At 50.6% G+C, this 26,430-nt stretch overlaps 1 protein-coding gene and 1 pseudogene across 2 annotated transcripts; one reads left to right on the top strand and one right to left on the bottom strand.

The window, feature by feature from the left end:
- Nucleotides 1-3,119: 3,119 nt before the first annotated feature.
- LOC112633523 lies at nucleotides 3,120-3,521 on the top strand (annotated as a pseudogene). The gene has a single exon (XR_003121541.1). The product of XR_003121541.1 is annotated as an ATP synthase subunit f, mitochondrial pseudogene (transcript).
- A 770-nt stretch (nucleotides 3,522-4,291) lies between these two features.
- On the bottom strand, nucleotides 4,292-18,043 carry TOB2 (transducer of ERBB2, 2). The gene is made up of 2 exons (XM_025399927.1): nucleotides 17,278-18,043; nucleotides 4,292-8,146 (listed from the first exon to the last, which is right to left on the bottom strand). Exon 2 carries the CDS (start codon nucleotides 8,082-8,084, stop codon nucleotides 7,077-7,079), a length of 1,008 nt encoding a protein of 335 aa, XP_025255712.1. The 5' UTR covers nucleotides 8,085-8,146; nucleotides 17,278-18,043; the 3' UTR covers nucleotides 4,292-7,076.
- Between the last annotated feature and the right edge of the window lie 8,387 nt (nucleotides 18,044-26,430).

Here is a 26,430-nt window from a genome sequence, read left to right as displayed (position 1 = left end):
TGTTTAATATAATGAATCAGGCCGGGCGTGGTGGCTCATGACTGTAATCCCAGCACTTTGGGAGACTGAGGCAGGCAGATCACTTGAGGTCAGGAGTTCTAGACCAACCTAGCCAATATGGTGAAACCCTGTCCCTACTGAAAATACAAAAATTAGCCGGACATGGTCGCATGTACCTATAATCCCAGCTACTCGGGAGGCGGAGGCTGCGATGAGCCAAGATTACACCACTGCACTCTAGCCTGGGTGACAGAGCAAGACTCCATCTCAAATAAAAATAAAAATAGTGTAGTGAATCAGGCTGGGCGAGGTGGCTCATACCTGTAATCCCAGCACTTTAGGAGGCATGAGGATCACTTGAGCCCAGGAATTTGAGACGAATCTGGGCAACATAGTAAGACCCTGTCTCTACAAAAAATTAAAAGTAAAAAATTAACTGGGTGTCATGGCTTACACCTGTAATCCTAGCTACTCGGGAGACAGAGGCAGGAGGATTGCTTGAGCCTGGGAGGTCACGACTGCAGTGAGTCATGATCCTGTCACTGCACTCCAGCCTGAGTGACAGAGGAGGACCCTGTCTCAAAAAAAAAAAAAAAGAAAAAAAAAAAGGAATATAGTGAATCAGGGCAGAGCTAGAAAAAGAACACAGATGTCTGGGCCTCTGGGCCAAGACTCTTCTCCTGTCTGAATTTCCCAGCCCTGCCACAGCCCAGCAGTAGTTTGACTAGGTTCTTGTATCTTGGGTTGAGGGGTCTCACCTGATGGTATATGGTTCTGCCCAGGGCTCAACCCATCATTATTTCCTCACATCTTTGGGAAAAGTGCCACCATACAGGGTCCTTCTAGGGCCCTCCCTAGGGCTCAGGAGCCAGTGGGGCAAGAAGAGGTGCAGGCACAGGGACCATCCTAAATGGCCTAGCTGGCCAGGGGCCTAGCCCCACTGTCCCTTGTTGTACAAATGGGACAGATGTCAAGAGGGGTTCAAAGTTACACAGTGAATTGGCAGCTTCAAGTACCTAGAACCTACTTCTCCCTGATAGTGAAATCCCCCAAATTAAAAATGCAGAGAATTGGCCAGGCATGGTGGCTTACACTTGTAATCCCAGCTCTTTGGGAGGCCGAGGCGGGCGGATCACCTGAGGTCAGGAGTTTGAGACCAGCCTGGCCAACATGGTGAAACCCTGTCTCTACTAAAAGTACAAAAATTGGCCAGGCGCGGTGGCTCATGCTTGTAATCCCAGCACTTTGGGAGGCCGAGGCGGGCGAATCACGAGGTCAGGAGTTCAAGACCATCTTGGCTAACACAGTAAAACCCATCTCCACTAAAAACACAAAACATTAGTTGGGCGTGATGGCACGCGCCTGTAATCCTAGTTACTGGGGAGGCTGAGGCAAGATAATCGCTTGAACTCGGGAGGCGGAGGTTGCAGTGAGCCAAGATTGCATCACTGCACTCCAGCCCGGGCAACAGTGCAAGACATCATCTCAAAAAAAAAAAAAGTACAAAAATTAGCCTGGTGTGGTGACACACCTGTGTTCCCAGGGCAGAGAGTGGATGCCCATAGATAGTTTGTCAAAGGAATAAATTAGCCTTTTTCAGAGGAACTGAGTCTACTAGAATATTCTTTCTTCCCCTGCTGCCCCAGCCCTTTACCCCTCCAAGTCTCCCCCTCCACCTCTTCAGAGCCAGTGAGTGTTTGCTGAATATACAAAGGCATGAATGTCTGAATGAGTGATTTCTGTCTATGCCATGGAGAATTTTTTCCCCCCCAAATCCGTAGTATCTATACCTTCAGAGGGATGGGCCGGGCCAGGAAGGTGAGTCTGGCTTCTGAGCTGGGTCTCCCCCAGGACCTTCCACTGACGGCATGACAGGGGTGGGAGCAGGCACCTGCCGCGTCAGGACCTGTGTCTACATGAAACAGGAATGAGCAGGTGAGGGCCATCCTGCCCCTGCCGTGGGGCCCAAGGCTGGGTGGTCAGCTTATACACAGGGATACAGGGACAAGGTGGGCTTCTCCCTGGCCTGGCAGGATGGAAGAAAGTGAAACCCCTGCAAATGGCCCTGTGTCTGGCAGGCCAGGGCCTCATTATCCTGGATGGGGACCTCCCTCCCCTCAATAGGCCCTGCAGAGGGGAAGTGGCCCATGGAGGGGCTGGATGTCAGGCCTCCTGCGACCTGTCCAGAGGTTGGATGTTTGTCCTGGGAGCTTCTAGTTCACCAACTTGGTTGGGGAGCGTTCAGTGTTGCCTGTTTGGGGAGTGAGGGGACTGAGGAGGCCCCATACCCCACTGATACCCCAGAACTGTTTGCCCCCTACCCCAGCCCAGTGGTGGCGTGGCAGTAGAGGTGGCAAGGTCATCCCCTGCCACCCTTAACCCGTATCACTCTTCTATAGCAGTTATAATTGTATCAAATGCATGTGAGACATCAACTCTGGGAGGGCAGACACTGTCTCCAGTGGACAAAAACTGACACTGCCCAGTAGCACTTGGATCAACAAATGAAAAAATCAGACACAAGTCAAAATCTTTACCACTTACTAGTTTTGTGAATCTAAGGTAATCTAAGTTGGAGCCTATTTCTTTTTTGTTTCTTTGAGACGGAATCTTGCTCTGTCACCCAGGCTGGAGTGCAATGGCGCGATCTCAACTCACTGCAACCTCCGCCTCCCTGTTTCAAGAGATTCTAGTGCCTCAGCCTCCCAAGTAGCTGGGATTACAGGCGCTCGCCACCACACCCGGCTAATTTTTGTATTTTTAAAATAGAGACGGGTTTTGTCATGTTGGCCAGGCTGTTCTCAAACTCCTGACCTCGAGTGATCCACCTGCCTCGGCCCCCAAAGTGCTGGGATTACAGATGTGAACCACCGCACCCAGTCTATTTCTTAACTGCAAAATGGAGACAATCCCTGTGAGGATGAACAATCCCTGTGAAAATTCAACAGGATGAGGAATGGTGGCTCACGTCCGTAATCCCAGCACTTTGAGAGGGAGGCCGAGGTGGGAGGATTGCTTGAGCCCAGGAGTTCAAGACCCCGTCCAATTAAAAAACAAAATGGAATAACTAACTAACTAACTTCGACGTGGCCCGGCACAGCGGACACCAGGACTCCAAGATGGCATCAGTCGTATCAGTGAAGGACAAGAAACTTCTGGAGGTCAAACTAGGGGAGCTGCCAAGCTGGATCTTGATGCGGGACTTCAGCCCTAGTGGCATTTTCAGAGCGTTTCAAAGAGGTTACTACTGGTACTACAACAAGTACATTGACGTGAGGAAAGGGAGCATCTCAGGGGTTACCGTGGTGCTGGTATGCTATGTGCTCTTCAGCTACTGCCTTTCCTACAAGCATCTTAAGCGCAAGCGGCTACGCAAATACTACTGAAGAGGACACGCTCTGCATCCCCCCACCCCGTGACCTTGGCCCGAGCCCTTCCGTGAGGAACACAATCTTGATTGTTGCTGAATCCTTTCATATCCTGATGGGAATTAACCTCCAAATAAAAGATGACTGTTAAAATAATAACTTCACAAATATTCTGAGGTCACTTCAGCCCAGGGGCCTTGCCAGTTTCTGACATGAAGTACACGCTGGTGGGAGATGGTATAGAGAGATTTTGTTTCTCTCCTAGATGGGCAGCATTGATGGGCACAGGCCCTGAGAAGGGGAACATATGGCCTGGGGCACTGGGAGATGGCAGAGCTCCTAAGGAAATCGGCCACTGCCAGAAGGGTGGCCTTCTCTGAGCTGGGCTGTCTTACTCTTAAAGCAGCTCCAGAATTGTCCAGCCCCAGAAAAGGGCTGAGAATCCAAGCACCGGGGTTTTGGATGGAATCTGGCTTAGGTGAGCTGTTCTCATCCTTGCCCACATCTAAGGATCTAGTACTAAGGATCAAGTACTAGATCTAGAGCAGGCTGGAGGCTACTCCCTCTCCTCCCCACAGGAATAGGCAATTCCTAAAGAGTCATGAAGAAGGACCCCGTTCTCCAGGCTCTGCTCCCAGCCCTGGTGCCACCACCAACTAGCTAAGGGAACTGGAGCGGTTCCTAACTTTGTGGAACCTGTTTCCAGTGTAGAAAAGCATCTAGCAGGCACAATGAAGTATCCTGTGTTGATGGGATGGATAGGTGGTCAAGAAGGGGCACCAGGACAGTTATGTCCATCGGAGGCTGTCACTGTAAGGAGGACCAATCATTTCTTGGAGTCTGTAAGAGCTGGGCCACTCCCATTCTCTCCATCCGAAAAGGGACCCCAGAAACCAAGCAAGCTAGGAGCAGGCAGAAGGCTGTTATATATCATGCTTTTAATACAAACTTAAAAAATCTGGAACAATAGAAACTGTACAGATTTGATCAATCTTTTTGTTTTGTTTTTAAACTAAAATCTCTAAACACACCAATGTCCCATTCCAAAATATTGCACAACATTCTGAATACAAAACCCTTGATTGTATTCCTCCTTCACTAAAGAAAAAAGTTCATGACCCTGCTCCCCGGGCTCCTCTCCAGGCTTGCCTCAATGCCCCCTTCCCATCCCTAGGGAGAAAACTAGAGAATCTATAACTCACTGCATTGAGAAAAAGACATCATTCTGGACTAACGGTTTCCATTCTTCACAAGATAATCCACCTTTTGATTTGTTCCTGGGAAAGAGGGATAGAGGATGGGGAAAGGGGAGAAAAGGTTTTATTCTCCTCTTTTTTTTAAAGTTTGTTTTTCCTGAAAAAATATGTTTCTCTCATCTTAAGAAAAAATCTTGAAAAGAAAAAAATTATGTTTTTTACGTTAGAAATATACATATATTATATATACCTCTTACATTTTACAAATGTAGCAAATTATTCAATACAAACGGACACCAAAAAATGTAAAAAATAAAAAAAAGTTTTCCTACGAAACCAGGTAAATTAGTGCAGATTTCTGTTTTTGTTTTCTTAAAAAAAATAAAATTGAAGCAAAAATGCCTAGATTTGAGACAAGACGGACTGAACTGGGCCCAAGAGGGCCTGAACACACATTTTTCTTCGTATTTCAAAAGACACAAAGGGGTTGGTCTCCCCTCTCTCCCTACATGTGAGAAACAAGCTGACCTGGTGCGGATGGGTGCCTGTGTGTGGCGATGGGAGGAGGGCTAGAAGGGGACGTAAGGCAGCATCCAACCTTTCCCAGAGAGAAGTTATCTGTTGGGCCTGTCACCTGTGTGGGAGCCGAGGATGAGGGGAAGGATGGCCTAGACTGGGCTGGCCCCTGAGAAGTCTAGGGGAACAGATGGTGCTGGGCTGAGAAGCCAGGACATTGCCTGCCGGGGGAGGTAGAGCTGGTGCATACTGCAGGGAGAGGAGGCTGGCAGTGCTGGCCTGGGCTGGACCCACTGCCATAGCAGTTGCCTACTTGGGGTCCCTGGGTAGGATGGAGTGGGTGGGGTGCCAGGGGCTTTGGTGCTTTCTGGCGATGGGACCCTGATGCCAAGTGCCCCTCTTTGCAAAGAGGAAAAAGTTCATGACCCTGATCCCTTGGCTCCTGTTCATGCTTGCCTGGCCTCCTAGGGTTGGAGGAACAAGCCCTCTCCTGCAGAGGCAGGAGAGCAAGTGCTCTCCTATAATCCAATACATCAGGCGGGAGCACTGAGTCCCTGTCAGGACACCACTCTTCGCAGCATCAAAGTCCAATGGGGTTGGGTCAGGGCAGTGAGAAGGGGTGGCAAGAGGTACCAAGAAGCTCTCAACCAGGCCGGGGCACAAATGCAATCAACACCTCCAACTAAGAGACGCAAAGTCTCCACTCCAGGCTCAGGGCTGCCCCCGCACAGACACTAACTCTAAAACCCCACCCTGCCTCCCTGCCCACCCCCAAGGGTGCTCAGGTGAGCAGCTCCCGCTGGGCTAAGGTCACACAACAGGAGGGTGAAGTACGGGGGTTTCTCATAGGCATCAGGGGCTTGGGCATTCCCTCTGCCCTTCAGAGCTAACATTATTATCTTTTTGGTCAAAAACAAAAGTGCAGATCCTTCTGTAGTCTGCAAACCAGTTCCTTCTGCAGTGTTTTCCTCTGGGAGTGTCTTGGGCTCAGCCACAGTGGTGTCACCCCACCACGCACACTGCCCTGCAAAAGGACTGCCAATACCCCCAGCCCATTCCCCAGCCTCACATATAAATAAGCATTTGCTGCAACCCAGAATCACATCCAGAAGGGAAGTTTCACATGGCTTGGAATCCTTTAAAAAAGGACAGCAAACCGAACACACACACACACACACACCCACACCCACACACACACACACCCCCCTCCCACAACCTCCAGCCTGGGGAAGGGGCTGCATGAGGGAAAGGAAGGCCACACACATGATGATGGTCTGGGCCTGGAGGGAATGGTGGGGTGGGGCCATAGGACAGAGATGAAAGGAGTTTCACTAGACGAAGTGCTAATCTCCCTGTAGTCACAGACATCAGCTCTAGGCGGAGGGTGTCAAGTGGCCAGCCAGCAGCTCCTTGTGGCCCAGCCTGAAAGGGAGTGGGGAATGGGGTCAGACCTATTCAGGTGGCAGGGCCCGAGAAGGCCTGCTGAGGTTGGATGGCTTTGAGTGCGAGGATAGCTGGGTGACAGAGGCAGTGACACGGGCCAGCCTTTCCCTGTTCCAGGGAGGGTTAGGCTCCAGCTGCAGCTCTTTCTTCCCTGTGAGCTTGGACACACCAATCCTAAACTAGGAGTGTGAAGGAGGAAGGGAGGAGCAGGGAGCAGCAGTTCACATCTGGACCATTCTTAGCACAGGAAGCCACTCATTAAAGATGTTATATAGAAAACTACATGTAAGAAAAAAAAAAGAAAAAGAAATATAAAACCCAAACCAACCAAATAAATCGCAGGCCGGTGGGTGAGCGGTAAGGGGTGAGTGAAACACACTTGGGTGCTTTGTGGGGCCCTCCCATTCCGTGCCTGGGCTGGATCTTTTTTCTAGAAGTGAGAGTGAGAAGATCGAAAATCTTTTTGTACATTTTTCTTTTCCTCTTTTTTTTGGCCTTTTCTTTCTCTTTTCTGTGGTCTTGGGTGCTTCTGGCCCCACAGGCAGGTAGACGGTCAGTTGGCCAGCACCACGGGCTGGAACGGCTGGCTGGGATACTGCATGGTGTTCAGGTTGTAGCTGAGGCCTTCCACAAAGGGTGTCTTCTCCAGGAAGAGGCTGTTGGCACCACCTCCAAATACCTGGGCCATGTCAAAGCTGCTGCTGTTGCAGGTGCCAGCCCCACTGCCCAGGCCATCGGCCGCATCGAAGAAGAGGCTGGGCGAGCCACCACCGTTGTACACGAACTCCTTGGCATTGGGCGAGAGCTGGGACTGAGGGGCTGGGTTGGCCGTGATGAAGTTCAGTGAATGCATAGACAGAGAGAGGCTCTTGTGCTTCAGCAGGCTGTTGGTGGGTGAACGGGCCATGCGAGGCTGCTGTGGTGGCTGCTGGCCACCTGCCCCACTGCTGGCTACACCCCCACCACTTGCTGCCCCGCCACCCTTCTTCATCTTAGTGGAGCCAAATTTGGTGGCAGCGAAGGAGGCGGTGGTGAAGGTGATGGGCTGAGCGGAGCGGGGAATGAAGGTAGGGCTGGGTGACTGGCCAAAGGATGGTGATGGGGAGTTAGACAGGGAGCTGTCCTGGCTGCCAATGGGCACGAACACCTGGGCGTCAGGGTTGAAGCTGCTCTTGATCTCCTTGTCCAGATCTGGGGCACCACAGCCCTCACTATCATCCAGGTACAGCACTTTCACAGCTCCCTTCTCACCAATCTGGTAGGACACCTCAAAGGGATCAATCCAGACACTCAGCTCCTCAGGCACATTGGCCCGCACATCTTCCACCGCCAGGCCACTCCGCTTGGCGGCCAGCTCCACCACGGGGTCCACCATCTCCCCAATGTGAACACAGCGGAAGCCAGAGCCCTTCAGGGGTTTTTCAGGGTACCAGTGGCCTTCATATTTATTTTTCAAAAGCCGCTCTAGCTCCTCCCCAAACAGGTCTGCCCGGCGCCGGGGCAGCTTGTTGTACAAGTAGGAGATGATGAAGTTCAGGGCCACTTTGATCTCTAGCTGCATGGTCCTTTCCTAGGCAGAGAATCAGCACAGGGCACGTGTACAGCCTTGGGCTCCAGACGGCTCTGGGAAATGAGAGGCATCATGAGAAAATATGCAGAAAGCTGGTGGTGACCAAGCTAAGGATAGACAGAAAAGCATCAACTTTGGATCACACTAGAACCAGGAGCCCATTTCTGCCCCACCAGTGGCTAATGTCTGACTGTGGGCCCTAGTCTCCTCATTAGTAACATGAGGCCATCATGAAGTTGTTAGTTCAAGGATATAAACTGCCTCACAATGTACCTGGCAATTAAAAGGCAAATGATAAAGTTAGCTACTGTTGGCTGGGCATGGTGGCTCACGCCTGTAAGCCCAGCACTTTGGGAGGCCGAGACAGGTAGATCACAAGGTCAAGAGATTGAGACCATCCTGGCCAACATAGTGAAGCCCCATCTCTACTAAAAATACAAAAATTAGCTGGGCATGGTGGCGCATGCCTGGAGTCCCAGCTACTCGGGAGGCTGAGACAGAAGAATCGCTTCAACCCAGGAGGCAGAGGTTGCAGTGAGCCGAGATCACGCCACTGCACTCCAGCCTGGCGACAGAGCGAGACTCCATCTCAAAAAAAAAAAAAAAAAGCTACTATTTTTAAGTAATTCTAAAGAAATAGGGAAGCTGTGTTTTCCACCATCTTGAGAATTCAGGTCACTGTATGAATGACACTAAAAAAATCAAGTCCCTAAATCAGGTGAAGAAGAGAAGGCTCTTGCTGTCTCTGCAATATCTTGGTGAAGTCGTGCCCCCAAACTGTCACAGACTAAGATGTAAGTTTACAATCTTTGGTTGTCCTCCTTAAATGAAAAGGGATACAGGTCACTGAACAGGAAAGAGCACTGCCAATTTTTCACTGGGGGCCTGGACTCCAGTCACATCCATCTGTCATCATGGGCCCCATGGGTGTGTATGCTGTCTGGCTCAGTCTGGGTTTGCAGAACTGATTTAAGAACTCCGGCCAGGTGCAGTGGCTCATGCCTGTAATCCTAGCACTTTGGGAGGCCGAGGCGGGCGGATCACCTGAGGTCGGGAGTTTTGAGACCAGCCTGACCAACATGGAGAAATCCTGTCTCTACTAAAAATACGAAAAATTAGCCAAGCATGGTAGTGCATGCCTGTAATCCCAGCTACTTGGGAGGCTGAGGTAGGAGAATCACTTGATCCCGGGAGGCGGAGGTTGCGGTGAGCCGAGATGCGCCATTGCACTCCAGCCTGGGCGACAAGAGCGAAACTCCGTTTCAAAAATAAAAAATAAAAAAAAATAAAAATAAAAAAGAATAAGACAAGAGCATGAGCCCCAGGAAAAAGGCAAGACCTGTCACAATCAGAGATGTGGACTAACAAGGGAACTGCTACCTGGGGGCTGCCATAGGGAAGCAGAAAAAAGGAGAGAGAAGTTTCTGGTGAGAGTGTAAGTGATGAGGGTGGCAGAGGAAAGAAATTTTCCATCACCCTGCAGCCTCCAGCAGGGACCCATCATCACTCAGTCTCCCAGGGACTGTCTGACCACCTGTCCTCGGCAGCAGATCAGATTTATCAAGTGTTTTGAGATCCCTGAAGAGAAGGCAGCCCAAGATAAACATGAGATTGTTATTTTGGGATTCTCTCACAGCCAGATCCCACTGAGGTCAAAAAGGTTTATTCCCTCGGCCTGGGCCAGCCTCATGTCTCAGGAAGATGATCTGTGAGGTCCTGAGAGCCAGTGATCCTAATCTCATTTTCTCCAAAAGAGCAGCTCCGGGGCTCATGCTGGGGGAGAAACTGAACTGAAAGAGCCCTCTGAGGGGAGGCAGCACCAGAACATGTTCCAAGCCAGGCCTCTGGGCAAAGCTGTGCTGCTGAGCTAAACACAGAGACATGACTGCTCCATGGACTGTCAAGGGCATCTTCTGTCCTGTGAAAGACTCGGAGCTGGATTTTGATTCAAATCCTTTCTGGATCCAGCTTTAAGTATCCAGGTGCTAATTTCAGGCTTGGGGATTTTGAGTTTCCTAAACACCTGCCCCAAAACATTTCCCTGTAATTCTCAGGCCTGGGCCCATGGCTCTTAAGGGGCATTTAATTTAATTTAATTTTACTTTATGTATGTATGTATGTATGTATATATTTTGAGACTGAGTCTGTATATATGTATGTATGTATATATTTTGAGACTGAGTCCGTATGTATGTATGTATATATGTATATATTTTGAGACTGGGTCTCATTCTATCGCCCAGGCTGGAGTGCAGTGTGTGTATGTATGTATGTATGTATATATGTATGTATTTTGAGACTGAGTCTCATTCTATTGCCCAGGCTGGACTGCAGTGGCACGATCTTGGCTTACTGCAACCTCCACCTCCCAGGTTCAAGTGATTCTCATGCCTCGGCCTCCCGAGTGGCTGGGACTATAGGCACCTGCCACCACGTCTGGCTAATTTTTGTTTTTTTTTTTTTTTTTTTTTTTTTGAGACAGAGTCTCGCTCTGTCGCCCGGGCTGGAGTGCAGTGGCGCGATCTTGGCTCACTGCAAGCTCCGCCTCCCGGGTTCACGCCATTCTCCTGCCTCAGCCTCCTGAGTAGCTGGGACTACAGGCGCCCGCCACTGCGCCCGGCTAATTTTTTGTATTTTTAGTAGAGATGGGGTTTCACCATGGTCTCGATCTCCTGACCTTGTGATCCGCCCGCCTCGGCCTCCCAAAGTGCTGGGATTACAGGCGTGAGCCACCGCGCCCGGCTAATTTTTGTATTTTTAGTGGAGATGTGGTTTCACCATATTGGCCAGGCTGGTCTCAAACTCCTAACCTAAAGTGATTCGCCTGCCTTGGTCTCCCGAAGTGCTGGGATTACAGGCATGAGCCAACACACACAGCCTTAAGGGGCATTTTGGGGACTAAATCCTCAGAAAAAGATTTCTGGGGTGAATGTATCAGAGAAGACTCACTGGGTCAATCTGGAGCAGCATGACAGTGGCTAAATCTAGTTAACTCTCATTTCAGGTCTGAGGAACAGAGACGGTCACATGGGACTCAGCAGAGGTGCCACAACTATGACTCTCCCAAACCTTCCACAAGAACACTCAGGACTCAGAATACCCTGGTTTCCCTCTTTTCCCAGCCTTTTCCTTAGAGACTTCATCTCTAAGTTTCTTCATATGTCTATGTTTTTCTTTTTCTTTTTTTGAGACAGGGTCTCAATCTGTCACCCAGGCTAGGGTGCAGTGGCAGGATCACAGCTCACTGCAGCCTCCACCTCCCTGGGCTCAGGTGATCCTCTCACTTCAGCCTCCAAGTAGTTGGGACTACAGGCATGCACCACCACACATGGCTTTTTTTTTTTTTTTTTTTTTTTGCGAGATGGAGTCTCATTCTGTCACCCAAGCTGGAGTGCAGTGGCGTGATCTCGGCTCACTGCAACCTCTGCCTCCTGGGTTCAAGCAATTCTCCCCCTTCAGCCTACTGAGTAGCTGGGATTACAGGCATCCACCACCACACCTGGCTAATTTTTGTATTTTGAGTACACACGGGGTTTCATCACATTGGTCAGGCTGCTCTTGAACTCCTGGCCTCAAGTGATCCACTGGCTTCAGCCTCCCAAACCGGTGGGATTACAGGCATGAGCCACTGCATATGGCCTCATTTTTTTTTTGTATTTTTATGTAGAGATGCGGTTTCACCATGTTGCCCAGGCTGTTCTTGAACTCCTGGGCTCAAGTGATGCACGTGCCTCAGTCTCAAATGTCTATTAGTGATCAATACAGATCAAATTCAGGGCTCTTTTGGGTATAAAAAGTAAGAATACTAGAGGCCGGGCGCGGTGGCTCATGCCTGTAATCCCAGCACTTTGGGAGGCCGAGGCGGGCGGATCATTGAGTCAGAAGATTGAGACCATTCTGCCTAACACGGTGAAACTCCGTCTCTATAAAAATACAAAAATTAGCCAGGCGTGGTGGTGGGCACCTGTAGTCCCAGCTACTCCAGAGGCTGAGGCAGGAGAATCACTTGAACCCAGGAGGCGGAGGTTGCAGTGAGCCGAGATCGTGCCATTGCACTCCAGTCTGGGTGACAGAGCAAGACTCTATCTCAAAAAAAAAAAAAAGTAAGAATAGTAGAAAGAATAAAAAGGGCTTTCTGTTTATAAGGCTCAGGCTCATCAGCAGATACAAAGCTGCCCACCAGAACCACGGGCCTTTCCTCAGGAACAGAGGTCTGAAGGGCCACATGGTCCATAGAGGTGTCCAACAAGGAGCAGACTAAAAACTTGTGAAGAACCAGGTGTGGTGGCTCACACCTGTAATCCCAGCACTTCAGGAGGCCGAGGCAGGTGGATCACTTGAGGTTAGGAATTCAAGACCAGCCTGGCCAACATGGCGAAACCCCGTCTCTACTAAAAACACAAGTATTAGCCGGGCATGGTGGCTCATGCCTGTAATCCCAGCACTTTGTGAGGCTGAGGTGGGCAGATCACAAGGTCAGGAGTTAGAGACCAGCCTGACCAACATGGTGAAACCTTGTCTCTACTAAAAATAAAAAATTAGCCAGGTGTGGTGGCATGCGCCTATAACCTCAGCTACTCAGGAGGCTGAGGCAGGAGAACTGCTTGAACCCGGGAGGCAGAGGTTGCAGTGAGCCAAGATCGCACCACTGCACTCCAGCCTGCGCGACAGAGTGATTGGTCTCAAAAAAAAAAAAAAAACCCATGAAAATTAGCCGGGCCTGGTGGCGGGTGCCTATAATCCCACTACTCAGGAGGCTGAGGCAAGAGAATCACTTGAACCCGGGAGGCAGAGGTTGCGGTAAGCCGAGATCATGCCACTGCACTCCAGTCTGAACGACAAAGTGAGATTCTGCCTCAAAAAAAAAAAAAAAAAAAAAAAAAAAGTTGTGAGGAAAGTGGATACTGGTTCCCTAGAATGGAACCTGATGTTAAAGACAGTGTTTCCAAAGTATTTCTGAAATCTAAAACAGACTGGTCAACATATGATACTTCTCCCAAGGCACCACATGGCCTCTTAAAATGCACCTCTTGGTATTCGACTGAGAGCAAAGGGCTTCTACACCTTTCTAGGCCTCCTCAAACCTGGCTGCATAATTGCCTTCCAAGTTAACTACTCCTGAACAGTTAGGCCTCAAAATGAGAGCATTTTAAATGCAGCCCAAAGTCACTGGGAAATAAGCCTCCCACCCCAAAATACAATAGAACCACTGTCATCAGCCCTGCCTAGCTAACCATTTTCTGCAGCATAAGCAACTAAAGCTGCACACCAATTTATACCTCAGTGATGTTGCCGCACAAATAAGGAAGCATATAATGCCACCTTTGCCTCTTTAATTAGAGAACAGGCTGGACCAGATGGCTGTGGGGTGGAACCTTATAAAAATGATGGACAACCAGAATGAGATTTTCTGCTCTATCAGCTCAGGCTCTAATTTTGACTGCAAGAAGCTTATGGAGCAGAGGATTAAAGCACTGGTGCTGGCTTGTCTTTAGCTAAAGATAGGAGTGGCCATTCAGAGAAGTTTGTTCATTTTTTTAAAAAGCTACAAACAAATTCTAGTGCTTATATATAAAATATTTATGTATTATAAATACATATTTATAATACACAATATTTACGTATTATATTATCATAGTGAAATTAGAAACCTTAGAAATAACTACCTGTCAATAAAGGGAACAAGTAAAGGGATTCGCTTAAGTGGCTGCAGAATACGCTAAGATCTTTTCCAACCCCAGTGTAGGCACAAACGGCCAAAAAGGGAGCAAGAAGAATAAAAATGGTGAGGTGTTTAACAGCAAAATCTCCCTTTTGTCAACCTATTAAAAAGGGCAAATATGACAGCAAAATTCTGTCCAATTTCACTAAGAATCTTATCCTCACTTGTTTACTAACAGCAGCAAAGTTAACCTGGATTCTGATCCCTTGTGCTGACTTGTGTTTTAAAGAGTAGGTGCCTAGGAGAAAGACGACGAGGGAAAAAGTAGGGCGTGAAGCTCAAAAGAAGCCTCAGTGATTCCAGAGAGAACTTCTGACAAAAATGTGAGGAAGGTGTGTGTGTGTGTGTGTGTGTGTGTGTGTGTGTGTGTGTGTGTGTGTACGCGCGCGCGCGCATGTGTCTGCCTGCTCTAATGTCAGAAGCAAAGGAAGACTTTTGGCTTCCCCCTCTCCCTGCCGCCGAGACGGAGTCTTGCTCTGTAGCCCAGAGCTGGAGTGCAATGGCGCCATCTTGGCTCACTGCAACCTCCGCCTCCCAGGTTCAGCCAACTCTCCTGCCTCAGCCTCCCGAGCAGCTGGGATAATAGGCGCTCAGGACCACACCAAGTTTTGTATTTTTAGTAGAGACGGGGCTTCACCATATTGGCCAGGCTGGTCTCGAACTCCTGACCTCGTGACATGCTCGCCTTAGCCTCCCAAAGTGTTGGGATTACAGGCGTGAGCCACCGCCTAGCCAGAATTTTTTTTTTTTTTGAGACGGAATTTCACTCTTGTTGCCCACGCTGGAGTGCAGTGGCGTGATCTCGGCTCACTGCAACCTCCGCCTCCCAGGTTCAAGCGATTCTCCTGCCTCAGCCTCCTGGGTAACTGGGATTACAGGAATGCGCCACCACGCCCAGCTAATTTTGTATTTTTAGTAGAGACGGGGTTTCTCCATGTTGGTCAGGCTGGTCTCGAACTCCCGACCTCAGGTGATCCGCTGCCCGCCTCAGCCTCCCAAAGTGTTGGGATTACAGGCGTGAGCCATCGCACCCGGCCGGAAGATTTTTTAGAAAGAAAATTCTGTTTCAAAGAGGGAAAGGAAGGATAATGGTGATGGAATCCACTGAGCCCCAAACCTAAAAAAATATTCAGACACCTCTAAGTCTTAAACGTGCAAACTGTCCTACAGTGACGGACTACAGGACTCAACTGAGCGTGCAGGGGCCAGTAGGTGTCACAGACCGGGTGGATGCCCCGGGAGTGAGAGCCAAACGCAGGCAGCTCCTCTCCTTGGTGAGACACGGGATCCGCCCCAACTCACTGGTCCCAGAGGCAGTGGCCCAGACGGGCGGGTGTGGATTGAAAGGCTTCCAGGACTGGTGCCGACTGACTCCACCACCACGCCCAGTCTCACATCATCTCCCCCAGACATAGACCGGTCAACTCTAGGTATGACTACAAGGACCCTTTCGGCTAAGATGATCCTTTCTAGGGCACTCCATGTTCCTGAGAAGCCAGGAAAACTCGACTCAACCCAAACGTAGGCGGAGGCCAGCGGTGAGGGCGCGCTCTGCACTCTGGGAATTGTAGTCCTCGAACGCCTCCGGACCAGGCGGTAGCGAGTGACCTACTTTCTCTGCACACTACACTTCCCTGAGTACTTTGCGAAGGCCCAAGTGGCCGCAATACGCATGCCCGGTAAGGGGAGCCGACCGACGGTCGAAGAGCCCAGGAAAAGTTTCCGATGCACATGCGCACTGTGGCGGGCCAGCGCCCCCCTCCCATCGCCTAATACATTTCATATAGATTCTACTCCAAAGGCCTACTCCCCGTATTGTATGGCCCCACCACATCCTCTAGGCTTTACGAGAGCCTAACTTTCCCACCTTTCCCTTCATCGCCTTCCATCACTGTTAAAACTAGGATCTGCTTCTAATGAGCTTTTTCTGGGTGAAAGGGGTGGGCTGGCTTAGATAAGGTCACGACCCCCTTTCCCGCACTCAATCTGAATTCCAGGGCCTGGGCGGTCCGTGTGGGGTTACTGGATGGACAGTGGGTTCAAAGGGAAACGGGTCTTTTTCACTTAATGCCTAGCGGACTCGGCTCCAGCGCCCCAACAGCCAGGAAAGGAAAGGCAGGAATCAAACCCAGTCTCCCGTCCTCTCGGCCAAAGAAATTTCCAGTCAAGCTGTGGGGAGGCGCCAGGCCAAGGCCAGCAGGGCCCAAGCCTCACCCCATTTCTAATCCAAGTCTGAGTAACCAGATCCGGGAGAGGGAAATAGGAAAAGGTTCCCAGGCAGAGAAGAAAAAGCTGTACACCTGACACCTGAGCATCTTCTCATACTAAAATTCTGTGTGTCTCCTCCCATTGCAAGGTCTGCTCTACGACCAGACTTACCAGATCTTCGGCAAGCTCCCCTACTGGGTGTTAAACCTCCTTAATCCTTCCTCCCACACAAGCTTCTTTCCCCTATGCTTCACGGAGGAATGGGGGCAGAAGCCCAAGAAAGAAATAGGATTGTTTTTCTGCCGGAAAATCAGAGTTGAAGGACCCATTCCCAGGGTAGGGTGGGTAAGAAGGAGAAAAAGACCGTTTAGATACGGAGTAGCACCAGAGACTGGCCTCCACCGGTCCCAAGTTGAAGCTTGCTGTGCGGGGTTCTGGTTTCTCCTGGGGGAGGGAGAGGGCCTGCCGGCTATGCCTCCTCTCTGCACCCTTCTTCCCCTCCCAGATTTCTGGTGGTCAAGGGCACAGTTCATCCTCTGGACAGGAGGGGAAGGAGTTTGGGGATAGGGCCCCACCTCGCAGGCACCCTACCAAGATAAGCAGAATCCACTCACCGGCACTGCTCTAAGGGTACTTTTTCTGCCCAATTTTCCATTAAAACACTGAAGAATATAAAGAGCTCAAGCCGAAATGGTGAACTCTGGCTCAGTGGCCCAAGGACAATCTCCACTGACCTGTCCCCTCGCCAAAGGGGGTGTCCAACCTCCACCCTTCAGGCTCCACAGAGCCAGAAATAGAGCCTATTAACAATTACCACCCCCCTTCCCTGCACACGGGAAAAGAAGCAGAAAAACAAGGCCTGGATCCCCTTCCTTCCTCGGATTTATTTAACGGTGGGGGGAGTTATGTTTCTCTGAAGAACAAGGAACATCTAGCGAGTAGCTGGGATATAAAGAACTGGGGGAGGCGGGGAAGGGAGGAAATGCACCCCACCCAGGAGAGGGCCACTCTTGGAACTGGGAGAAAAGGGAGCTCTTGGGCACCCCAGGAGCAGAGATGGCGTGAGAAGAGGAGCAGGGGAAAGTGGGATCTAGAGGGAAGCTGGATGGCGAAAGAAAATGCTGGCCAGGCGGGAGGGAGCGGCAGCAACGTGGAGAATCCAGCAAAGCGGGAGTGGGGCGGGGTGGGAGAGGCAGTTCGGCCGGCTGGGTCTCGGGGCGGGCCCCCCGCCCGCACACCCCCCAACTCACTCACTCGGGTCTCCGCAGCGGCGGGGCGCTCTGCCGGCCGCAGGGCGGCTTCTCCCTCCAGGGTGGTCCTGAGCACGGGGCGGAGGTCGCTCTCCCTTCCTTCCCGGGCGCCGCCGGGCCGGGGGGCCGAAGTCCTTTTCGTCGTTGAGGGTTGGGGGACGAAGCAGGGGGCTATGGACTATGACTCTCAAGAATTTCTTTCAGCTCTTAGGAGGTCGGGCTCTGCGGCTGGGGGCCGGAGGGCGGGCGAGCGGGCGGACCAGCGGCTACGACGCGGGGATGGCGGACCGGAGGGTGGTTCGTGTCGCGGAACGGAAGACGGTCTGGGCTGTCGCCGGCGGGCGATCCTGCCCTTCTGGCCCCGCGTCGCCCGAGCCACTGACTTGCCTCCGCCAACAACCCGCACCTTCCCGCGCCCCGGCCCGAAGTGAGCAAAGTCAATGAAAAGTTTCACCCTTAGCAACCCTGCGCACGGATCCGGCTTCCCCACCCCTGCGTGATGCGTCCCTCCGCCCTGCAGGGGAGGGGCCGGGGCCCGGCCGGGACTACTTCCCAGCTACCCCGCGCCTCAGCTTGCTGGTGCTGCGCGGCTCAGCTCCCCGGCCCTTCTGTGCTCTCAGGTCCTGCGTGCGGGTCCCCTCCGTCCCCTCCCCGTCACAGCGCCGCGCCGCACTCCTTTCCTTCATTCCCATACCACTCTCTGAACTTGTGCGCATCGTGTGAGGTGTTCTCCGGGGTGCAACGTGAGGGCTGGGGGCGACCTGGGGCCACGTTGCTCACGGGCCGAGCACAGTGCACTCTCCCTTTAGTTGTGTTTGGGGGACGAGTATCGCGGGGAGGGGAGGGCGTCGCCTTGCCCTCTGGAACCCCCTGCTGAGTCGTCCGCCCTGCACCTGCCTCGGCGCCCAGGGTTCGGACGTTTGCCCGAGCCGTTTCCCGGGGCCTTCCCTCCTGCTCCGAGCGTCTGGCCGTGTCCACGGCGATCCCATCGCCCCAGTTACGGCCTCTGCGGGAGGGGGAGCCGAGGGGACTACGCGGGCTTCGGAAACGTTTCGAACTCGTTTCGGGCAGGCCTGAGTCTTCCGAGCGCCTTGTGCTTCCTTGGGGGACTCAACGTCGAATGAAAGGCGAGGGGGACTCTGGGGCCTGGGCCACGCTGTGCGGGAGTGAGAGGAGGCGAGGATGAGGCCGACGGCCGTGAAACGAGCCGAGCGCCACAATGGACCTTCCCCTCACCAACTCTGGCTCCGGCTCTGCGAGGGCGCGCGGGCGCAGCTCCTCTACCAACTCTTGTTTGCTCTCTCTGGCCAGCGACCCCAGTGTGGGGCACGCGGGAGAACCACATTTCTTCTAGTCAGTCCCGCCGGCGTGGGATGGTCCCTGACCGTGCAACGGGCGCAAGGCTCGCACCCACTACGGCCCCTCGAGCGGTGGAGCGAGGCTCCGCGAACCCGGGACCGGGCGCGCCAGGCCCGCGCGCTGAGGCCCCCTGCCCCGGCTCTGGCCACGCGGGCTGCTCTGCCTCTTTGTGACTGTGCGGGACACAGAACCAGGGATAGGGAGGGTCGTCTTCTGCGGTCACAGGCGGACAGGAGTGCCGGAAGATGCAGTTTGGAGCCCCCGGGGGACTATGAGTGAGGTCTTCTCCCCGGTCCCTCCTTAGATCGCCCATTCCCCAGTTCTCCCCTCCCGCCCCCACCTTTTTGGTCACGCCAGACGGTTCTGGCCCAGCAGCAGCCGCCAACCCCACGTTGGGTGGCGAGATCCGAAAGTTTCCAGTTTGCTTTTTTTTTTTCTTGATCGCTTTTTTTGGCAAGGGCGGAGAGCACCGGTAGCGTGGGGGGTTTAAATGCGCTTTCCCTGAATGCAACAGAAACAAGCCGGGCTGGAGGGCAAACTCCACCGGGACGGGGAGGCGGGAGGGAGCCTGAGCGCCCCCCATCCCCCACACTTCTGAGCGCCACAACCCCGGGGGCACCTCCAGGGACTACTTGCTTTGTGCGTCAGCGAGTGACAGCGTCACACACACGCCCCCTCCCGCACAGCCCCGCTGCACCCTCCCTTTCCTCCTACCCTCCCCTTCTCTCTTCCCCTAGATCTTCCACCAGGCAGAGAGGCTCAGCCGACCCACTCGCTCCCAGAGCACTGAAAGCTAAAAATATAGCAGGCGTGTTAGCAACAGTCTTCCCATTGGTCGGGGGAAAGGGAGAAGCGGTATCTGATTGGGTTTAGGATTCAGCCGCTAAGACTGGGCCCTTGAGAGTGTGCGTTTGCGCCAGCGGGCAAGGCAAGGGATGCTGGTATTTGTAGTCATTAAGGCAGCCATGAAACTAGGTGGGTTTACACCCCAGTTCTGCTACCTACTGTGTGATCTTGATTTAATGCAAAACGCTTGACATCACCAAACCTCAGTTTCCTCATCTATAAAATGGAGCCCGTGTGGGGGATTAAATATGATGCTGTATGTAAAGCCTGGCTCAAATCGTTGCTATTCTTAAAGTTTAGTGTTTGGGCCAAATTGCCTCTGCATATCCTGCATATCCTGTGCTCAGTATGGTGTGCGCTCTCCAATGTGGAACTTCTGACAACTGTAAAGGTGAAGGTGAGCTGAAGCGAGTTGTCCTATGGCATCTTAGGAGGGACAGCTGGAGTATATATAAGCAGTTAAAGGGTAGACGTCTTCTACCATTCCGGACAGGCTGAGGGAGGGCGGACTGAACCGTTAGAAGGAAGGCCATGAATTTCTGCGTGTTTGTGCGTTTAATAGAATCTCTTCTGCAACGCTGGAAAGATACCAGCCCTGAGCAGCAGCAGCATCATTAGAATGAAATGAGAAATCCAGACTCCTTGGTGGGAGCTCTGGGTAAAAGGTTAGCATGTAAGTAGGAAAAGATAAAATCGAGGGGAAAAAAGGTAACCACCTTTCTCAACTGCTGATATCTCTATCATGTGGTGAGGAAGAAGTGTTTTTTTTCCTTCCCAGTGTGTGATTACATCTTGCCAGGGCTTAATTGTGAGCTGAATGCCTACTCAGGCATTCCAGATTCCCTTCCCATTTTGAATAATCATATGTTGACAGGCATGCACCGTGCTTGCAAAATGGTGAGCTCCGTGAGCAAGCAAGTTAGGTAGGGAGAAGGTGGAGGCACATCCCCTGTCTGAGAGTAAGCAAGATGTGGCGCCATGACAAGTCAGGCTGGTCATAATTGGCCCCAGTTAACTCGCATAGATGCGTCACCCTTTCATACACACTCCAGGGCAAGGAATTTTGTATTGTTTCTTTGAAGTTATCCAAGAAAATAGTTCCTCAATTTGATTTCTTCAGCAGATGTAAAGACAGAAACTGGTTTTGGGGAAGTGTGGTTGCCTACTTAAGAAAAATGATTTTTTAAAAAAATTTTATTTATTGTTTGTTTATTATTTATTTTGAGACAGAGTCTTGCTCTGTTGCCCAGGCTGGAGTGCAGTGGCATGATTTCGGCTCACTGCAACCTCCACCTCCTGGTTTCAAGTGATTGTCGTGCCTCAGCCTCCTGAGTAGCTGGGATTAGAGGCATGTACCACCACACCTGGCTACTTTTTGTATTTTTAGTAGAGTCGGGGTTTCACCATGTTGGTCAGGCTGGTCTCGAACTTCTAACCTCAGGTGATCTGCCTCCCTTGGCTTCCTGAAGTGCTTGGATTACAGGCATAAGCCACCATGCCTAGCCGACAAATGATTTTTTATGTATTCACCAATACTGTGAAGTCTAGTAAACAAGGTAAGTAAACCTGTCTTGCTAAGATGCTAAAATGCAGTGTTCAAAGAAAGTAACATTTTAGCTTTGGTGGTCTCAACAGGCCCCTCTAGACAGAGCTGATAAGGAACTGAGTGACTGGGAACAGGTGGAAATAATCAGTCTTTTAAGACAGGAAAATTCCAGGCAAGGCAAAGAATCTTTTCCTTCTATATCCTTGCTTCAAACTACAATAAAAAAGCTACAGGTCTGGCTGTGCACGGTGGCTTACGCCTGTAATCCCAGTACTTTGGGAGGCTGAGGCAGGCGGATCACCTGAGGTCGGGAGCTTGAGACCAGCCTGACCAACATGGAGAAACACCGTCTCTACTAAAAATACAAAATTAGCCAGGCATGGTGGCACATGCTTGTAATCCCAGCTACTAGGGAGGCTGAGGTAGGAGAATCGCTTGAACCTGGGAGGCAGAGGTTGCAGTGAGCTGAGATCACACCATTGCATTCCAGCCTGCGCAACAAGAGCGAAACTCCGTCTCAAAAAAAAACCAAAAAAACGCTACAGGCGCCTGGTGGCTCACACCTGTAATCCCAGGACTCTGGGAGGCCAAGGAGGGTGGATCACAAGGTCAGGAGATTGAGAACATCCTGGCCAATGTAGTGAAACCCCGTCTCTACAGGCTGGGCACTGTAGCTCACGCCTGTAATCCCAGGACTTTGGGAGGCCAAGGCAGACAGATCACCTGAGGTCACGAGTTTGAGACCAGCCTGGCCAACATGATGAAACACCGTCTCTATTAAAAATACAAAAAAAAAAAAAAAAAAAAATAGCTGAGCGTGGTGGCGGTTGCCTGTAATCCCAGCTACTCAGGAGGCTGAGACAAGATAATTGCTTGAACCCGGGAGTCAGAGGTTGCAGTGAGCTGAGACTGCACAATTACACTCCGGCCTGGGCAACAAAGTGGGACTCTGTCTCAAAAAAAAAAATCCCTTCTCTACTAAAATACAAACAATTAGCCGGGCATGGTGGTATGCGCCTGAGGCTGAGGCAGGGGAACTGCTTGAACCCGTGAGGTGGAGGTTGCAGTGAGCTGAGATCCTATCACTGCACTCCAGTCTGGTGACAGAGCAAGACTCCATCTCAAAGCAAAAAAAAAAAAAAAGCTACAGGTCAGAATAGAGTGACACATAGTCTCTCTGAAATTTAGTCAGTTCAGTTTGATTCCCTGGGAAGTTCATTTTAATTTAGAAGCTGCTAATTGGCAGGCCAAGGTCCACATCTGGCAGATGTATTTTCTTGGCATATACTGACATATTACGGTTTTAAAAGTGAGTTGCCAATATTGAAAATTTGGGATGTTGTACAAAAATATCTTAAATTGCCACTTGTCCTAAGTTCAAAATATCTGGCAATACTGGGCATTCAAACTGGCAGCAGTTGTCTGGAGTTGAATAGCAGCTGTCTCCTTTAGACAGGGCTTGTGTTCTTTGGTTGCCTAAGGTCCCCACCACTCCCCTATTGTGTCCCAGACACAGAGGCTGAGGGTCACATACCATTTATCATCACACTTGGGCTATTATTCTTTTACCCCTCCCTTTTCAATCAATGATATTACTCACCCAGACTCCTGAGTTTGTGACCCCTTTTTCAGTTTAATTTAGCAAGTAATTGTTGGAGTGGTTGCATATTGTATGCCCTGGGTGGAAGGAGAGGCAAAGGGAACTCAAGGATCTTATTCATGATCTAGTTAGTTGTTGCTGTTGTTTTTTAATAGAGACAGGGTTTTGCTAGGTTTATTGGCCAGGTTGGTCTTGCCTCAAGCAATCCTACCACCTCCCAAATTGCTAGGATTACAGGTGTAAGCCACCGCACCTGGCCTGGTTGATTTTATTTTTATCCCCCCCACCCCCCCCCCACCGAGCCCCTCTTCTAGTTAATTGTTTTAAAACTTGAGGTTGTCATCCATTAGTGGGGGTCATAAAATTACCCAGTTTAGGCCAGGCATGGTGGCTCATGCCTGTAATCTCAGCACTTTGGGAGGCCAAGGTGGGCAGATCACGAGGTCAGGAGTTGGAGACCAGCCTGGCCAACATGGTGAAACACCATCTCTACTAAAAATATAAAAATTAGCTGAGCGTGGTGGCAGGCACCTGTAATTCCAGCTACTAGGGAGGCTGAAGCAGGAGAATCACTTGAAACCTGAAGGCAGAGGTTCCAGTGAGCCAAGATCACGGCACTGCACTCCAGCCTGGGCAAAAGAACGAAACTCCATCTCAAAAGAAAAACAAAACAAAACCCAGTTGAATGGATTTCAGCCAGAAATTTTAGAATAGAATAAAAGAAAATGAAAATATCAGGCCAGGTGCAGTGGCTCACGCGTATAATTTCAGCACTTTGGGAAGCTGAGGCAGGTGGATCACAAGGTCAGGAGATCAAGACCAGCTGGGCCAATATGGCAAAACCCCATCTCTACTAAAAATACAAAAATTAACTGAGCGTGGTGGTGGGTGCCTGTAGTCCCAACTACACAGGAGGCTGAGGCAGGAGAATCGCTTGAACCCAGGAGGTGGAGTTTGCAGGGAGCTGAGATCGTGCCACTGCACTCCAGCCTGGGTGACCGAGACCCTGTCTCAAAAAAAAAAAAAAAAAAAAGAAGAAAGTGAAAGTATCAGATTATAGCACGCACAGTAATATTGTTTCATGAAACTTTTGTTGCCGTTGTATGTAGGTACTAGACATGAAAATAATGCAAATGACAGAAATTGTTGTGGGGTATGGTGCTTCTGGAACCTTTCATGAGATGTCAGGGGCTTGAAAGGAAGAGGTATCCATTTGGCCAGTAGATGGGAAGGTAGAAGGGTATTTCAAACAAAGGAAACAGCCATGGAAAAGGCAGTGAGTATTCAAGGGATGTCCCTTCGACTGCCTGATGGAGTGAGGAGCACAGATAGAAGTCAAGTAAGGAGGCTGGGCGTGGTGGCTCATGCCTGTAATCCCAGCACTTTGAGAGGCCGAGGCCGGGGAATCACCTGAGGTCAGGGGTTTGAGACTAGCCTTGCCAACATGGGGAAACACGTCTCTACTAAAAATACAAAAATCAGCTGGGTGTGGTGGCACATGCCTGTAATCCCAGCTACTCAGGAGGCTGAGGCTGGAGAATTGCTTCAACTCAAGAGACGGAGGTTGCAGTGAGCCGAGATTGAGTCACTGCATTCCAGCCTGGGCGACACAGCAAGATTCTATTAAAAAAAAAAAAAAAAAAAAAAAAAGGCTGGGCGAGGTGGCTCATGCCTGCAATCCCAGCACTTTGGGAGGCCGAGTGCTGTCTCTACTAAAAACACAAAAATTGGCTGGGCATGGTGGCACACGCCTGTAATTCCAGCTACTCGGTAGGTTGAGGCAGAAGAATCGCTTGAATCCAGGAGGTGGAGGTTACAGTGAGCCAAGATCCTGTTACTGCACTCCAGCCTGGGCGACAGAGCAAAACTCCATCTCAAAAAACAAAAACAAAAAAGCCTGTAATCCTAGCACTTTGGGAGGCTGTGGTTCAGGAGTTTGAGACCAGTGTGGGCAACATGGTGAAACCCTGTCTCCACTAAATACAAAAGATTGGCTGGGCATGGTGGCCCACGCCTGTAGTTCTAGCTACTCGGGAGGCCAAGACAGGAGAATCGCTTGAATCTGGGAGGCAGAAATTGCAGTGAGCTGAGATCGCGCCACTGCAGTCCAGCCTGGGCAATGGAGAAATATTTCATCTCCCAAAAAAAAAAAAAAAAAAAAGCAAACCAAGAATGGGATTATGAAATTGACAGAGGAGCAGGTTTCAGTGGAATTCACTTGACTGACTGAACTGTTTATTTGAGATGCTACAGGGCATTAATCTTATACACACAGAGGCTGATGGAGTGCAGTTAAGGTGATGTTTTGATGAAACAAAGGAATAGGTTTTGAAACATCTATAGTTACAAGATGTCATGTGGACCAAAGTGGTTAATAAGTAACTTAAATTGTTTTTTTTTGATAGGGAGTCGCTCTTGTTGCCCAGGCTGGAGTGTAGTGGCGTGATCTCCGCTCACTGCAACCTCTGACTCCCATGTTCTAGTGATTCTCCTGCCTCAGCCTCCAGAATAGCTGGGATTACAGGCTTTCACCACCACACACAGCTAATTTTTTTTTTTGAGACACAGTTGTTCTGTTGCCCTGACTGGAGTGCAGTGGCATGATCTTGCCTCACCACAACCTCAGCCTCTCGGTTGGGTTCAAGTGATTCGCCTGCCTCAGCCTCCGGAGTAGCTGGGATTACAGGCATTTGCCACTACACCCATCTAAATTTTATATTTTTAGTAGAGATGGGGTTTCACCATGTTGGTCAGGCTGGTCTGGAACGTCTCCTGACCTCAGGTGATCCACCAACCTCGGCCTCCTAAAGTGCTGGGATTACAGGCGTGAGCCACCGTGCCTGACCAAAAATCTTTAAGTTAATTTTTTTTTTTTTTCCTGTTATAGACAAGGTTTCATTCTGTCACTCAGGCTAGAGTGTAGTGGTGCCATCGTAGCTCACTGTAACCTTGATCTCCTGGACTCAAGTGATCCACCTCAACTTCCCAAGTAGCTAGGGCTATATGCACATGGCACCACACCTGGCTAATTAAAAAAAATTTTTTTTAGGCTGGGCACAGTGGCTCATGCTTGTAATCCCAGCACTTTGGGAGACCAAGGCAGGTGGATCACGAGGCCAGGAGTTCAAGACCAGCCTAAAAAAAATTTTTTTTAATTAGCCAGGTGTGGTGCCATGTGCATATAGCCCTAGCTACTTGGGAAGTTGAGGTGGATCACTTGAGTCCAGGAGATCAAGGTTACAGTGAGCTACGATGGCACCACTACACTCTAGCCTGAGTGACAGAATGAAACCTTGTCTATAACAGGAAAAAAAAAAAAATTAGCTGGGTGTGGTGGCACACGCCTGTAGTCCCAGCTACTCGGGAGGCTGAGGTGGGAGAACGGCTTGAACCCAGGAGGCAGAGGTTGCAGTGAGCTGAGACCATGCCACTGTACTCCAGCCTGGGTGACAGTGAGACTCTGTCTTAAAAAAAAAAAACAAATTTTTTTTTTGTGGGGACGGGGGCCTCACTATGTTGCTTTGACTAGTCATAAACTCCTGGCCTCCCAAAGTACTGGGATTACAGGCATGCACCACCATGCCCGGCTAATTTTTGTAATTTTAGTAGAGATGGGGTTTCTCCATGTTGGTCAGGCTCGTCTTGAACCCCCGACCTCAGGTAATCTGTCTGCCTCGGCCTCCCAAAGTGCTGGGATTACAAGCATGAGCCACCACGCCCGGCCTATTTTTTATTCTTTTTTTTTTTTTTTTTTTTTTTTTTTTCTTGGTTTGGGTCTTTTCCCCCCGGGGGGGGGGGGGGGGCCG

This window comes from Theropithecus gelada, chromosome 10, assembly GCF_003255815.1.
Source record: "Theropithecus gelada isolate Dixy chromosome 10, Tgel_1.0, whole genome shotgun sequence".
Lineage (NCBI taxonomy): Eukaryota > Metazoa > Chordata > Mammalia > Primates > Cercopithecidae > Theropithecus > Theropithecus gelada.
Note: the sequence above shows the minus strand (reverse complement) of the source record. Positions and strands in the feature narration are given on the sequence as shown.

What these genes read in the sequence shown, in the direction of transcription:
- TOB2 (XM_025399927.1), bottom strand. Translation starts at nt 8,084, where the DNA reads ATGCAGCTAGAGATCAAAGTGGCCCTGAACTTCATCATCTCCTACTTG.